Below are 17,471 nucleotides of genomic sequence, written 5' to 3' on the forward strand. Positions count from 1 at the left end.
CGGGCATGAATTTTCGTGAATTTGGGAATTTTTGATAGGTTGTTCATGCCTACACATGAATATTCATGCCCTTTTGTTTGTTTTTTGAGCTAAGGTGGTCTATCTATCATAGAATCCACGAATCCATTCACGAGATATAGTATCAGGACAGAGGCATTATCATAATAACAAATATGCAAATTAGACCCCTCCCCCTCAAAAAATATATAGCAGGAGTTTATGACCATGGCGTACCTATCATAGAATATCCGAAGTCAATCTGCCTATCCATTGAAGATCTACATCGTACTGACGACCTTGCAAAAATATGCACAACTTGAATGATTTTTTTTCATTACTATGAAACTGCATTGTTCGCGTAACTCGTTTCCGGCCGATTACATCATTTTACATCGTTCCACTTGAATAGCACTATGGACCTGAATGATCGCATCTTCAATGGTGTAGTTCACTAACATCCATAGCAATCATGGTACAAAAGTTTACCTTAAGTTTCGGAGTATGAGGTTCTGTGCCAGCTGAATTGAAAGGTTATTTATGACTACAGGAATATCGTGGTTAATGTATTCTGCGTTGAAAGATGAGCATGTTTGAGATTCTATCTTGAGGCAAATATTTAGACACGAGTCATGCCCATGAACATGCCAAGATCTTGCCAAGAACATGCCCCATTTTCCCTAGCAACGGGCATGAATTTTCGTGAGTTTGGGAATTTTTGATAGGTTGTTCATGCCTACACATGAATATTCATGCCCTTTTGTTTGTTTTTTGAGCTAAGGTGGTCTATCTATCATAGAATCCACGAATCCATTCACGAGATATAGTATCAGGACAGAGGCATTATCATAATAACAAATATGCAAATTAGACCCTCCCCTCAAAAAATATATAGCAGGAGTTTATGACCATGGCGTACCTATCATAGAATATCCGAAGTCAATCTGCCTATCCATTGAAGATCTACATCGTACTGACGACCTTGCAAAAATATGCACAACTTGAATGATTTTTTTTCATTACTATGAAACTGCATTGTTCGCGTAACTCGTTTCCGGCCGATTACATCATTTTACATCGTTCCACTTGAATAGCACTATGGACCTGAATGATCGCATCTTCAATGGTGTAGTTCACTAACATCCATAGCAATCATGGTACAAAAGTTTACCTTAAGTTTCGGAGTATGAGGTTCTGTGCCAGCTGAATTGAAAGGTTATTTATGACTACAGGAATATCGTGGTTAATGTATTCTGCGTTGAAAGATGAGCATGTTTGAGATTCTATCTTGAGGCAAATATTTAGACACGAGTCATGCCCATGAACATGCCAAGATCTTGCCAAGAACATGCCCCATTTTCCCTAGCAACGGGCATGAATTTTCGTGAATTTGGGACTTTTTGATAGGTTGTTCATGCCTACACATGAATATTCATGCCCTTTTGTTTGTTTTTTGTCATGCGTTTAGTCAGAGCCTTGGCATGTCCAGGGCATGTTCATGGGTAACTCATCTACTCGGACAATCCGCATCAATCCGGATTTATATAATGTGGTTCTTCCGTGATATACGACCAACATGTACATTGTATCTACTGCACGACCTGTTGAGCGAGTAAAAGCAACTCTTCCCTTTAATGCGTCTTGCAATGCAACACGTAAAGTCGGGTATTAGATCACCGATTAGCTCCCTACTCTCATTTTTGAGGTAATACGCATGTAGGGCTGTTAAGACCTTCTTTTTCAGCACTAAAGTATTACTTGTTCTGTCACCCAAAGACCAAGACGGCGCCTTAATTTTCCATTCGATCTGTGTCACCCAACAACATGCTCAAAGGCCCTTATTTTTGCTAGACATAAAGGTGGTCTACCTATCATAGAATCCACGAATCCATTCACGAGATATAGTATCAGGACAGAGGCATTATCATAATAACGAATATGCAAATTAGACCCCACCCCCAAAAAAAAAAAAAAATTAGCAGGAGTTTATGGTTTATGACCATGGCGTAGCACTGGCTTCTGTGCTGTACTCTTCTGATACCTGTATGAGCTACGCTCGGTGCTCGCTCCGCTCGCTATTCGAGAGGCGTCGCGGTTTGTGGAACGGGGCTAGTTCTACCATGGCGTACCTATCTTAGAATATCCAAAGTCAATTTGCCATTGAAGAGCTACAGCGTCCGGTACTTACGACCTTGCAAAAATATGCACAACTTGAATGATTTTTTTTCATGACTACGGAACTGTATTGTTCGCGTTACTCGTTTCCGGCCGATTACATCATTTTACATCGTTCCACTTGAATAGCACTATGGACCTGAATGATCGCATCTTCAATGGTGTAGTTCACTAACATACATAGCAATCATGGTACAAAAGTTGACCTTAAAAGGGCATTTCGTGATCCACAGCATCATCCCCCCACTTTTCTCAAAAAAGTTGAGATTTTTATATCACTGGAAACCTCAGGCTACATAATGTTTATGTTCAAAATATTTCTTGCAGATTAATACGTTTAGCAAAGATATCGTTAAATTTGAATTTCGTTCTGGTATACCAGAACATTGTCTATGGAGCAGTGCAATACACATAAGCATGCATAACTCGCAAACGCAAAATCGGAATCAACTGAAATTTTGGGAATAAGCTTTTTTCATGGATATCTACTGAACAATGTCATAAAAAGAGGATGCTAGGATCACGAAATACTCCTTTAAGTTTCGGAGTATGAGGTTCTGTGCCAGCTGAATTGAAAGGTTATTTATGACTACAAGAATATCGTGGTTAAAGTATTCTGCCTTGAAAGATGAGCATGTTTGAGATCCTTCAGGCAAAAATTTAGGCACGAGTCATGCCCATGAACATGCCAAGATCTTGCCAAGAACATGCCCCATTTTCCCTAGCAACGGGCATGAATTTTCGTGAATTTGGGGATTTTGATAGGTTGTTCATGCTCACACATGAATATTCATGCCCTTGCATGCTTTTTTGTCATTCGTTTAGTCAGAGCCTTGACATGTCCAGGGCATGTTCATGGGTAACTCATGGCATGAATCATGGTCAATGTCAAATTTTCTCTACTTCCATGCCCATTAATTCTTTATTCAAGGGCGTCAATTACAATTTTAATGGGTTCAAAATTAACAACCCATGAATCCTTAATCGAGGATTTTCATGCCAAATACAAAACAAAAGAATCAGAATGGCTTGGCATGTTCATGGCATGGACATTCCATGTTCATGACATGATTTGCATTGCAACCAGTAGCGAATTTTAATACCCATGAATTTGGTTTTGCCTGGTACGTAACAAATTAAGAATCCCACCATGAACTTACGTCTGCAGATGAATACGTCGTTATTAAAGAAGCATGTCTGACTTAGTGCAGGATCAAAGCATGGCGCACTTGTACATGGATTGGCAGTAAACGCTGCAAATAATCACATAATAAATAAACATTATTAAATATTAAAATTCATAATCTCTTGGGAAATGCTAATTATGATTAATTTAACAATCTTCATCATTGAGCGGGTATTGTAAGTTGATTGAAGTTTCTGAATACGTTGCAGCAAATAGGTTTAGGTATGGTTTAGGTTTTATTAAACAGATACCGTATTACAAAAATACCAAAATAAATATAAATATACATAAATACATGATTATACAAAAACAGACCAAGATGAGACATATCAAAATGTGAGCAACCCAAAAAAAATGGATGGAGTCTGAGGAGACAGAAGAAAAGATGGAAGTCAGAGGCGAGACAACCTACTTATTGAGAAGATGGATATAGTATAGGACACCGGGCTGTTGGCGAATCTTTCAGTGCGCATTGTCAGCCTGTAAACCACTGTTTACATCTAAATGCTATTTACAATTTATTGTTTTCAAAGATTGTACTGTGATGTGCCCTGAGTAATTTGATTTAATTTAATTATTTAACTTTGTTTACAAGCTGAAAGTATTTCATGAGATGGGAAACCCCCTTGTATTTTGGAATTCCCCAAATTATTGTAAACAAAGTCAGATCTATGTTTGGAACTTGGAAAGCCCCAGTTCATTGTTGCACCATCAGGAAAACCCCAGGAAGTGATGTAATGTGAATGTATATAATTAATCTTGGGAAATCCCAAGATTGCAGCAATGTTGTGAAAATGTGATTGAAGAAATGGTTTATTAATAGATGATGGTTTTTTTTGCATGAGTACTGATATAAAAAGCTGAAGGCTTTTGTTGGGACTGGACAGAATGTCATGTGAGATTGAAAACTCCACATGTGTGTGATGGTCTTCGTGCTTCAAAAAGAAGTACATTTAACCAGTTTATATAGCCAATAATTGAGCTAATTTTAATACAGCAACGAAGAAGACAGCGAGCACACAAAAGTGCTCTTCCTCATCAAAGGATTAAAAGTTCTTCAGTCAAATTGCTGGAGTTTGCTGGGTTTGTGAAGGCCACGCATCTGTCAAGAAACAGTGGAGCTGTGTTAAAGAAACCGGTTCCCTGGAAAAAGAGTGATTGGTGAAAGAAACACCATTTTTGGAGAAAGCAGCGCAAGGAGATATATTTGTGGAGAAAGCAGCGCAAGGAGATACATTCGTGGAGATAGCAGCGCAAAGGAGATTGGAGGAAGCATCATCATTTTCGTATGAGGATTTTATACGCAAGGATTTATAAATGCAAGTGTACTATGGACATCGCTGATTTTCGCAGGACAAGTGAATAAGGATATATTACATCAGTCGTCCAGAACATTGCAAGAACTCTAGGATCACCAACAAGAAGACAGCTGGTTAAGTACTGATATAGTAAAACCGTCATTGTGTGATTTTATTGTATATGCGATATTGTTATTATATGTACCAATCATACTCTGTTTTCAATTAAAGACTTAGATTTTGTTAGCTTAAGCAAACAGTGTATTTGTGTTGTGCATTCGTGTGAGTTCGGGAAAAAGGTGATTTTGGCCTTGAGTCAAGTACGACTCGTAACAAAAATTGGGGGCTCGCGTCCGGGGATATACACTGTAAAAAAGTTGACATTATTATACTGAGTCTTGAAAGTGAAAGTACAGTATGACAGAGTTCAAAGCAGAAGAGTTTCTTGAAACTATAAATTGGGAGAAGTTTGATGAGTTGAAGAAGCCTGATTTATTGGCATTTGCCCAACATTATGACTTGAAAGTAAAGCAAGCTACAAGAAAGCAAATAATCAAAAATGCCTTGATAGATGTTTTGGTCGGGGAAGATATTTTTGATGAATCCTATTTGGAAGAGAAACTTGAAGTAGAAATTGGTGGGGACTCAGCATTTAAGTTGAAAGAGTTGGAAATTCAATTAGAATTGAGGAAAATGGAAATGGACCAAAAGAAAATGGAAATGGATAAAAAAGAAAAACTGGAAATTATCAAGTTAGAGAATGAAAAACAAGAAAGACAAGAAAGATTAGATATGGAGAAACAGAAAATGGCAATGGAAGACAAAGCGCGCCATGAAAAGATGGCGCTGGAAGCAAAAAAAAAAAAAAAAGAAATTGAGTTTGAACAAGAGAAGTTGGCTAAGCTAGGTGACAAATACTCATCAAGTTTCTCCTCAAAGTCAAAGTCAGGTTTTGATGTTACAAAGTATGTAAAGCTTGTGCCTAAATTCAAAGAAAAAGAGGTTGACGAGTACTTTCAACATTTTGAAAAGGTAGCTACAAATTTAAAATGGCCTCCAGAGCATTGGACCCTACTGTTACAAAGTAGTTTTGTGGGGAAGGCCAGGAAACTTACTCAGCTCTACCAATAGAGAAGTGTAATGATTATGAAGAAGTCAAACAGGCAGTCCTTAAGGCCTATGAACTGGTGCCTGAAGCATACAGACAAAAGTTCAGAGATTCAAGAAAGCAAGCAGATCAAACCCATGTAGAATTTGCTAGAGTAAAAGAACAAATGTTTGACAGGTGGCTTGGGTCAAAAGAAGTCAAAGATGATTTCGGCCAACTTAAGCAATTAGTTCTTATAGAAGAGTTCAAGAAATGTGTCCACGTTGACATTAAAACCCATTTGGATGAAAACGCTAGCAAAATTAAGACGCTAAACGAAGCGGCGACAATGGCGGACGACTATGGTTTAACTCACAAATTGAATGCGAGTAGATTTAGTCTTAACAGAAGTTATTCAAACAGGTTCAGCCATAATCAACCTAGAGCAAATCAGGGTGGTACACAAGAAGTGAAACCTCAGTCTAATTCACAGCATAGTGCTGGTGGTAGAGGGACCCCAGGGAGTTCAGGTAACAGAGCAAAATTTGGGACTGAATTTAAAGCCAAAGTAACTTGTACTCATTGTAAGAGACCAGGGCATACGATGACCCAGTGTTATTTCTTAAAAGGCAGACAAGACGCACAAAAACAGCAGCAAACTGCTAGTAATACTGTAGGATGTGCAGTGTCACTTGAGTCAAAGAAACAAGTCAGTCAAATCAAGAAACAAGAATTCCCACAAAAGGGAGGTGAGACAGACAAGGTGTGTGAAGAATTTGAACCATTTGTGTTGGAGGGAGTAGTATCACTTGGTGAGAATGGTAGTCCAAAGCCCATCAAGATTGTGCGAGATACGTGTTGTGCACGGTCTATGATTCTGGAAGGAACTTTGCCCTTTAATGAGGATAGTTCAGCAGGTAATGCTTTGATCCAGGGTATTGGGATGGAAATAATTAGTGTACCTCTCCACAAAATTAACTTGACATCTGACTTAGTTTCTGGTCCTGTAACCATAGGAGTTAGACATGAATTGCCAGTCAAAGGAGTGTCCATGTTGCTAGGAAATGATTTGGCAGGGAGAAGGTTTTCCTGACCCAATAGTCACAGATAAGCCCTGTATACAGGATGATAATAGTGAGGAAGAGGAGATATTTCCTGCATGTGCAGTGACACGGGCAATGAGTAAGAAGGCCTCATTAGAAACAATTGAGGACAACCAAATTGATGACTTAGGCTACAATTTGGAAGACACATTTGTGTCAAAGTTGAATGAGAAAGACGATAAACTTCCTTCTCCTGGGGATAAAAATACCCCTAAAAGTGACACAGCCTCTGAGCATGAACAAATTGGGGAAACCATGAAAGACCCATTAAGTCATGACAAGCTGATTCTGGAGCAACAAAATGACCCAGAACTCAAAGAGATCAATCAAAGGGCATTGACCCTAGAAGAAGCAGAACAAAATTCTGTCTGTTTTTACAAACAAGATGGTGTGCTAATGAGAAAATGGCGCCCTCTTGATGTTCCTGCCGATGAAGAGTGGAAGGTAGTGCACCAAATTGTGGTACCAAAAGTCTACCACACTGAAGTTATTAACATAGCACATGATAGTCCCATGGCAGGGCATTTGGGTGTTAAGAAAACTCATGAAAGAATTCTGAGACATTTCTGGTGGCCCACTCTCAGAAAAGATGTTTCTGAATATTGCAAAACATGTCACATATGCCAAGTTGTAGGAAGCCAAATCAGAAAATACCTCCTGCTCCATTGAAGCCAATTCCAGCCTTTGATGAACCATTTAGTAGGGTTATTATTGATTGTGTAGGCCCCCTACCAAAGACTAAGTCAGGTAATCAATACCTTCTGACAATTATGTGCGCGTCAACACGCTTTCCTGAAGCCATACCATTGAGAAATATTAAAGCAGTGACCATAGTGAAAGCTTTAACCAAGTTCTTCACATTTGTGGGGCTCCCCAAGTCCATACAGTCAGACCAAGGATCAAACTTTACTTCTGGAGTATTTCAGCAAGTCATGTATCAATTAGGTATAGAACAGTATACTTCAAGTGCTTACCATCCAGAATCACAAGGTGCACTAGAAAGGTTCCACCAAACATTGAAAAAACATGATCAGAACATACTGTTTGGAATTTCAGAGGGACTGGGATGAGGGAGTGCACTTGTTGTTGTTTGCTGCTAGGGAAGCTGTTCAGGAAACTTTGGGATTTAGTCCTTTTGAGTTAGTGTTTGGACACACAGTACGCGGACCCTTAAAGTTGTTGAAAGAAAAGTGGCTCAATGAGAAATCAGATATCAATTTGTTGGATTATGTCTCCAATTTTAAGCATAGGCTTAACAGAGTAACTGATATTGCCAAAGAAAACTTGAAACAGGGTCAGGCCAAAATGAAACAATGGTATGATAAACATGCCAAAGAGAGAGTGTTCAAACCAGGTGACAAAGTTCTAGTACTGTTTCCAATTCCAGGACACCCATTACAAGCCAGATATCATGGCCCATGTGAAGTAGAGTCAAAAGTGGGTGAAGTAGATTATATTATCAAGACTCCTGGTAGACGCAAGAGCAGGCAGTTATGCCACATAAATATGCTCAAAGAGTATGTTGAAAGAAGTGACAGTGGCATTCCAAAACCTGTGTGTACAGTAAAACATGCTGATAATGTAGACAAACATGCCGATGTAGACAAAATCGCCAATGTAGACAAGAGTAAAGATGACAATTCTGATGTCACATATGACCAGGATAAAGAGCTAGAGCACAAAGAGTATAATGTAAAATTGAACAATTCTGATGTGCTCACTAATTTGGACTCAAAGTTAGGTCATCTTTCTCAAGATCAACAAAGTCAAATTGCAAATTTGATTCACAAATTTGACAATATATTTCCTGATACGCCAAGTAGAACAAATGCTGCATTTCATGATGTAGATGTTGGTGATACAAAACCAATCAAGCAGCATCCTTACAGAGTCAATCCATTGAAAATGGAACATCTCAAAAAATGAGATTAATTATATGCTAGACAATGATATCATAGAACCAAGTAGTAGTGAGTGGAGTTCACCATGTATTCTTGTTCCCAAGCCTGATGGTTCATACCGATTGGTCGCAGACATGAGAGCTGCAAATGTTCATTCAAAGACAGACTCGTACCCAATTCCAAGAATTGATGATTGCATAGACAAAATTGGGAGTGCAAAATTTGTTAGCAAATTTGATCTTTTGAAAGGGTACTGGCAGGTTCCACTCACAGACCGTGCCAAAGAGATTTCTGCTTTTTGTACACCATTTGGTCTTTACCAATACAAAGTTATGCCATTCGGTTTGAAAAACGCCCCAGCAACATTTCAGAGAATGGTGAACCAAATTGTGGCAGACATAGAGGGATGTGAAGCGTATGTAGATGATTTGATTGTTTACAGTCAAACTTGGGAACAACACATGGAACAACTCCATCAATTGTTTGAGAAGCTGTCAGAAGTACAGTTGACAGTCAATCTGGTAAAAAGTGAGTTTTGCCATGCCACAGTCACATACTTAGGATATGTTGTAGGTCAAGGTCAGGTAAAACCTATCAAAGCCAAAGTTGAAGCAATTGAGCAATACCCCACACCTGTAAACAAGAAGGCACTCATGAGATTTCTAGGAATGGTTGGCTATTATAGAAAGTTCTGTCCAAACTTTTCAGAGATAGCAAGTCCTTTGACTGATTTGTTGAAGAAAGATGCAAAATTCATTTGGTCAGAACAGTGTGAAAATGCTTTTCACAAAGTCAAATCAATACTCATGAGTTCACCAGTACTTACTGCACCTGATTTTCAGAATCAGTTCAAGTTGACTGTTGATGCCAGTGACATAGGCTGTGGAGGTGTTGTGATGCAAGAGGGTGAAGATCAAATTGACCACCCCATATGTTACTTTTCAAGGAAGTTCAACAAGCACCAGAGAAATTACTCCACAAATGAGAAGGAGTGTCTAGCAATGCTATTAGCATTGCTACATTTTGATGTGTATTTGGGTACCACAGTATACCCTGTGCTTGTTTTCACAGATCACAATCCCCTCACCTTCATCAACAGGATGAAGAACAAAAACCAAAGACTGGTGAGGTGGAGTTTGACCTTGCAAGAGTACAATCTGGACATCAAACATATTAAGGGAAAAGACAATGTAATGGCTGATGCCCTGTCCAGAATTGCATAGAAAAACCTGAAAAACAAAAATTCCTTTTAAAGGGAACATGTGTGACAAGTAGTCACTGTGTATGATGAGTTAAATACTCAAAGTTGATAATATGTTGAAGTTGATGTAAAAGAAGAAAACATTTAAGAAAGTTTTCATTACATTCGAACTTTCTTCTTTTAAGGGGAGGTGTGATGTGCCCTGAGTAATTTGATTTAATTTAATTATTTAACTTTGTTTACAAGCTGAAAGTATTTCATGAGATGGGAAACCCCTTGTATTTTGGAATTCCCCAAATTATTGTAAACAAAGTCAGATCTATGTTTGGAACTTGGAAAGCCCCAGTTCATTGTTGCACCATCAGGAAAACCCCCAGGAAGTGATGTAATGTGAATGTGTATAATTAATCTTGGGAAATCCCAAGATTGCAGCAATGTTGTGAAAATGTGATTGAAGTAATGGTTTATTAATAGATGATGGTTTTTTTTGCATGAGTACTGATATAAAAAGCTGAAGGCTTTTGTTGGGACTGGACAGAATGTCATGTGAGATTGAAAACTCCACATGTGTGTGATGGTCTTCGTGCTTCAAAAAGAAGTACATTTAACCAGTTTATATAGCCAATAAGTGAGCTAATTTTAATACAGCAACGAAGAAGACAGCGAGCACAAAAAAGTGCTCTTCCTCATCAAAGGATTAAAAGTTCTTCAGTCAAATTGCTGGAGTTTGCTGGGTTTGTGAAGGCCACGCATCTGTCAAGAAACAGTGGAGCTGTGTTAAAGAAACCGGTTCCCTGGAAAAAGAGTGATTGGTGAAAGAAACACCATTTTTGGAGAAAGCAGCGCAAGGAGATATATTTGTGGAGAAAGCAGCGCAAGGAGATACATTCGTGGAGATAGCAGCGCAAAGGAGATTGGAGGAAGCATCATCATTTTCGTATGAGGATTTTATACGCAAGGATTTATAAATGCAAGTGTACTATGGACATCGCTGATTTTCGCAGGACAAGTGAATAAGGATATATTACATCAGTCGTCCAGAACATTGCAAGAACTCTAGGATCACCAACAAGAAGACAGCTGGTTAAGTACTGATATAGTAAAACCGTCATTGTGTGATTTTATTGTATATGCGATATTGTTATTATATGTACCAATCATACTCTGTTTTCAATTAAAGACTTAGATTTTGTTAGCTTAAGCAAACAGTGTATTTGTGTTGTGCATTCGTGTGAGTTCGGGAAAAAGGTGATTTTGGCCTTGAGTCAAGTACGACTCGTAACAGTACCAAGATTCCGAGATTGGGACAGTAGTAACAGAGGTGTCGCTAACGTCAATGGATGAAATTGGAGTTCTATTTCTAAAACAAGAGTATGTATATGTTTTATTTTATCGTATCATGATAAGTTAACTAATTCAACTTGAGATAGTAATAGATGCCGATCATGACTTGATATCTTTTATACTATTCTAATTTTAAGATGGACGCAGCCTTGTCATTATCTTTCACGGTTGTTTGATGCATATAGAATTGGCTTCATTATTAGCTAAATGCAAACTATAGATGGCGCTATTTATCCTAAATCATATTTCTTTGCAAGGGGTGGGTGATTAAATACTGCCATTAAAACAGCTGGAATAGGTGAAACAACAACAAGGAAATTTTATAAACATATTTCATCAAACAATAAAAGGAATTATCTGTATTTATAAAAGCTTGAAAGATTAATTTCCAGTAACTAAATAGCGCCACCAATTTTGTCATTAATATATACATTTTATATCCGAAAAAGCTATAAAAATGCTATAAACGTGAATAATTTTGTAAAAGATGTGAAATCAAAGTTGAGAATGACTCAAAAGCATCTGTATACATTAGCATGATATCACATTTAGCTGTTTAACACACATGTTTAAGCCTAAAATTTGGTTGTACTGAAAAACTAATGATCCCATCAAACAACCGTGCTTTAAGCACAACATACACTTGTGTCATCAGAATATATCATTCTTCCTATTGCAGTGGGCATCAATGATCTTTTAAAGAGGGGAAAAGTAGAGAGTGACAAGGGGTCAATAACAGAGCCTTGAGGGACACCATCACGAAGCATAAAAAGTTCAAAATGATCTTAGTTACAGCTTCCTCAGATAATGGTGTAAATGTGAGTAAAGTTGGCATTGGTACTCGCACTTATTTGTACTGAGATTTCACTATGTTGTGTATCCCTCAAGTCGTCACTTATGTGCTTGAATTTATCAGATATTAAAATATTATTGGTCAAAAAGTGGATCATCAGATGAGTCCGTGGGAAGAGGTGTCTCAATTTATCAACCTTTTTAAACAGTTGGCGTGTATTAGTAATCGAGCTGTTACTTGTGGTAATAATGGAGCCAGCTACATGGCGAACTTCTACATGTTCTATGTTTGGCTTGATAAATTCCATCTGGCAACTATAGGGCTTGAGCCGGGGGCTTGAGATCTGAAGGTTATTATTTTGGTAAACATAAAAAGAATGGCTAACACCAATTCATATTGTTCAATCAACAAATCAAGATCAGAGGTATAGGCGATTTCACCATTTCTTCCATTTCACGAGCCTTACAGGAACCATTACACTCATTGTACTATAATTAAGTCACCTTTCGGAAATATCTAATTAGAAGACAAAACATTATAATTATGTATAACTATCAATTAATCTCAGACCTCAGGCGTACAAATGCCCTCATCTTCTGGTCTACATAAAGAGTGGATCACTTACCTCTAACATATATATAATAAGTACAGGTTGACTGTGCACCTGTTGTTCCAAAGATGTAGATGACTTGCGTAAGACCGAGATTAAAGGTACTGCCAGTGTTTAAGTTGTTGTGAGTCATTAATGCAGTACTCGAAGATGATGGTGCTGTGTATGTCACCACCGCATTGCTCGCTCCATTGGCTGCTACCACGTTCGTGTTAGGCGATATAGCAGAGGTTGTACTGTCACACGCAAATACCGTTGGCGCGGCGAGTCCAACAGCTATGAAATTAAAGAAACAAGCATTTTGATTTTTATTTTCTAGTAACTTTTGCAGCTTGTGAGCGTGATCAGTATGATTTTGTTTACATTTATAGCTCACATGTACATCCATTATGTAAATAGTGGCCCGAAGGCCATTGTCCAAGATATACTTAGATATATTTATGCCATACGTGTATATGCCTTCAAAAATTCTTTATTATACCAGCATATAGCAGAGCTTACGGATATAATTTTGTGATCCTTTGTGATTCTATATTGTTTTCATTTGTCATTAAACAAAGTGACATGTCTATCCCTAATTCTTAAACACTTGAGAACGTTCCTATAATCCTATTGGTTCTTACCCGTGTGATATGACACGATATCACACGGGTCAGCGCGTGTGCATCGACGCAATACGCGTACTCGCTATTTGAACCAATCGGAGGCGCATAGCAACATAGGTAATTCCTTGTAAATTTTTTATTTGAATCGAAGTGTTTAAGAATGAGAATATAGGTATTATTTTTAGCCGCTGTCGTGCATCTATCGTCTCATATAACACGGGCGACATCATTATTTTTGGCGTAAAACAACTCGGCTCCGCCTCGTTCTTTTACTTAAAATAATGATGTCGCCCGTGTGATATGAGACGATAGATGCACTCCAGCGGCTAAAAACAATACCTTTATTCTCTAAAGGTTAAATGACACTTATTAGGGCTGGGCATGGCTTGGAAACAAAAGAGGGACTACTTTCTTATATGACATATAGGTGTTAATATTTTTAAACCCACTTAAACTTTAAGGATGAAAGTTGGAAAAACCATTCTAAATTTGGTTCATGCATCAGATATGAAAGGGATAATTTTTGGTTTCTAGATGAAAATTTCCCAAGTTCTACCGATTTGGGAATTTTGCGCATGAAACCAAAACCATGTATTTCAAGTTAAAATTCCAAACTGATTCTGCTCATGATACTTTAAACACTTCATCATCATCTTAAGAGAGATTGTGCATTTCATCATCTAAACTCAACCCAGAAAGTATCGAAACGGTTATAGATGGTCAGATATATCGGGAACTGAAATATATAGCAAAAACCTATTTAATGTATGTAAAGCGCAGCTTTCTCCTGCGCATTTTGATACCTCTTTTGTTGCTCTACGATATCATTTGGTCGAGTTATGGGCGCTTGAGTGGCTTCAAGTCGGATTTTGAAAGTTGCACTTAGGTCCTATTCAAGCCAAATGCGTTCGTCGTATACACAGACGAATCCAGGCAGTGATAGACAGTGATGGTGGGCACACCAAGTATTGAGATGTCAGCAGAAAGAGTTCATGAGATAAGTCAGAGATAAGTAAAGGGTAGCAAGTATTGAAGTTGGAAGTCGAAGGAGTAAAATAAAGTAAAGTTCATGGTTAAGTAAATGGAGCACATCGGTGTCCTTTGTCTTGATCTTGTGTTTGTGTGTGTGTACACGACGAACGCACTTGGCTTGAATATGGTGTCATATTTATTGAAATTGCATTGATTATGTTCAAGGGGCATGGGAGGTCCATGGATGGGCTCTTATGCTACATCGGTGGGTCTCTCATGCTTCTTACACAGACAACCTTTGTTTTGCCATGTATTTTTGCTGCTGTGTATATTTTTGTTGGTGTGTGGGAGACTCATTGATGTATTTATATCGATGAGTCTCTTATACACTCTGCACAGGCATCTCCATCTTTGGGTGGAGATAGTTGTGTATAGTTTAATTTGGTTTCAGTGTGTTTTTTGTTATATGAGAATAATAGTGTCATTTATTATCATGTAAAATTGTAGTTTCATAATATGTGGTTTTTTAAATTTAAATTGTGCAGTAGTCTCCCAGCTCAATATTGTATGTTATCAATTTTTGTGTGTGGTATTTATTGGATGAGAATAATGTATTATTAAGTGTGGTTATAATTGGTGTCATATTTGTTTTTGCATTGATTATGTTCAAGGGGCATGGGAGGCCCAGGGATTGGCTCTTATGGGTCTCTCATGCTTCTTACATAGGCAGGGCAGCCCCGCCCACCCTTTGGATGGAGTTGGTTTGTCTTTGTATTATTTACTATGGTTATAATATTCAGATATTACAATGGTGTCATATTTATTGAAATTGCATTGATTATGGTCAAGGGTCATGGGAGGCCCACGGATTGGCTCTTATGCTACATCGGTGGGTTTCTCATGCTTCTTACATAGGCAGGGCAGCCCCGTCCATCCTTTGGATGGAGTTGGTTTGTCTTTGTTAGGGACAGGCATACAAATTTCAAATTAATTATATTAACATGAATTGTTGTTTATTGGAAGAGAGAACTTCTCAGAAACAATTTGACACCAAAACCAATCTTCTACTGTATTGCTAAGTGAAGTTATGACGAAATTACTGTCGGAACATTGGGCCATTTTCTCTGATAAGACTTACCATAGGAGTGCATGGGGGGACTTGATAATTTTTGTGCCCCACTGTCAATTTTTTGTTTTCACTGTAATTTAATCTAATTTTTGTTCAATATTATGTATGTTATCATTTTCAACACATCTGTGAAATTTTTTATGAAAATTCAAATTTTAAGGTGGTAAAAAAGTATTATTTACTATGGTTATAATATTCAGATATTACAATGGTGTCATATTTATTGAAATTGCATTGATTATGGTCAAGGGACATGGGAGGCCCATGGATTGGCTCTTATGCTACATCGGTGGGTCTCTCATGCTTCTTACACAGGCAGCCCCGCCCATCCTTTGGATGGAGTTGGTTTGTGTTTGCTTGAGTTCAGATTTTATTTTGACATGTGTTATTGCTGTTGTATATAATTTTGTTTGTGTGTGGGAGACTCATGGGTGTATTTATATCGATGAGTCTCTTACACACTCTGCACAGCATCTCCATCTTTGGATGGAGATGGGTGTGTATAGTTTAATTTGGTTTCAGTGTGTTTTTTGTTATATGAGAATAATAGTGTCATTTATTTATCATGTAAAATTGTAGTTTCATAATATGTGGTTTTTGTGCAATTTAAATAAATTGTGCAGTAGTCTCCCAGCAATATTGTATGTTATCAATTTTTGTGTGTGGTATTTATTGGATGAGAATAATGTATTATTAAGTGTGGTTTTAATTGGTGTCATATTTGTTTTTGCATTGATTATGTTCAAGGGGCATGGGAGGCCCACGGATTGGCTCTTATGCTACATCGGTGGGTTTCTCATGCTTCTTACATAGGCAGGGCAGCCCCGCCCATCCTTTGGATGGAGTTGGTTTGTCTTTGTATTATTTACTATGGTTATAATATTCAGATATTACAATGGTGTCATATTTATTGAAATTGCATTGATTATGGTCAAGGGACATGGGAGGCCCACGGATTGGCTCTTATGCTACATCGGTGGGTCTCTCATGCTTCTTACATAGGCAGGGCAGCCCCGTCCATCCTTTGGATGGAGTTGGTTTGTCTTTGCTTGAGTTCAGATTTTATTTTGACATGTGTTATTGCTATTGTATATAATTTTGTTTGTGTGTGGGAGGCTCATGGATGTGTTTACAATTTTTATCATGTAAAACTGTATTTTTATCTTGCTGTATGTTGATGTATTGATGATGCCATTGTGAGGTGCACCGACAGTCCCCCTTGGGGATTTTGTCGGTGGGCCTCTCACTGGTGTTACTCTTGGCATTTTGTTGTTTGCTTGCAGATGGTCTGCTGTTTTATGCATAGTATTGTTTGTATAATTCTTAAAGTTAAAATCATATATTGTAATTTAAGTTCTATCATGTCTATTGCATGTGTCTATGGAAATATGATTTTTTTATTTGGTCTGTTTAAATCATGCCAATGTGAATTCCACCACAGCCATGCAGTATTTCTAGATCATATGTCGCAACACACTGGGTAAGTGTAAGTGCATTGTGCAAATCACATTTTAAAACTTAACCCAGCAATACCAATTATCAAAAAAGCCCATTGCAGAAACATAGGCACATAATCGGTTGCCGAGCACCGTCAACCCTCGTGGCTTGCTATCCCGGGGCCCCATGAGTAGGTTTCAGCTGCAAGAGGCAATTGTGCCAGGCTTGGCAAAGTCCACGCGCGCGGTCCGTCCCCGTACAATTCTTTTTGAACCCCGCCCTGTGTTATTAGTTCAGGTAGAATAAGAGTTTAAAAAAGCTAACTTACTGTTTACAGTAACAGCAAAAACACAAGACCCTGTGTTTCCTGCTGAATCTCTGCTATTACATCTGACAATGGTTGTTCCCAGATTAAAAGTGTTCGTGGCAGCATTGTACGGTGAACCGGTGCTGTGATTGACGACATTTTCTATGTAGGCATAACCAGGGCCGCCATTGTTGAAGGCTTCACAATCCGGCAATGTAACGGTGGTTGATGGAAATCCCGCAGGTGCTGTTGTCACCACGTTATCAGGGCACTGCGTCACAGGCGTCATTTCGTCACGGCTTGCAGTCGCAGCAGCTGGAAAATAT

At 38.2% G+C, this 17,471-nt stretch overlaps 1 protein-coding gene across 9 annotated transcripts in view; it reads right to left on the minus strand.

The window, feature by feature from the left end:
- The window catches only part of LOC140135932 (uncharacterized), a 304,873-nt gene that overhangs the window by 9,791 nt on the left and 277,611 nt on the right, over positions 1–17,471 (minus strand). For all 9 annotated transcript variants that reach the window (XM_072157616.1, XM_072157617.1, XM_072157619.1 and 6 more), the window contains 3 exons: positions 17,167–17,460; positions 12,711–12,971; positions 3,333–3,425 (listed from right to left, as the gene is read on the minus strand). In XM_072157616.1, the coding sequence (XP_072013717.1) occupies positions 3,333–3,425; positions 12,711–12,971; positions 17,167–17,460 (648 nt within the window). The remainder of the gene's footprint in view (positions 1–3,332; positions 3,426–12,710; positions 12,972–17,166; positions 17,461–17,471) is intronic.

This window comes from Amphiura filiformis, chromosome 16 (genome assembly GCF_039555335.1).
Source record: "Amphiura filiformis chromosome 16, Afil_fr2py, whole genome shotgun sequence".
Taxonomy (NCBI): domain Eukaryota; kingdom Metazoa; phylum Echinodermata; class Ophiuroidea; order Amphilepidida; family Amphiuridae; genus Amphiura; species Amphiura filiformis.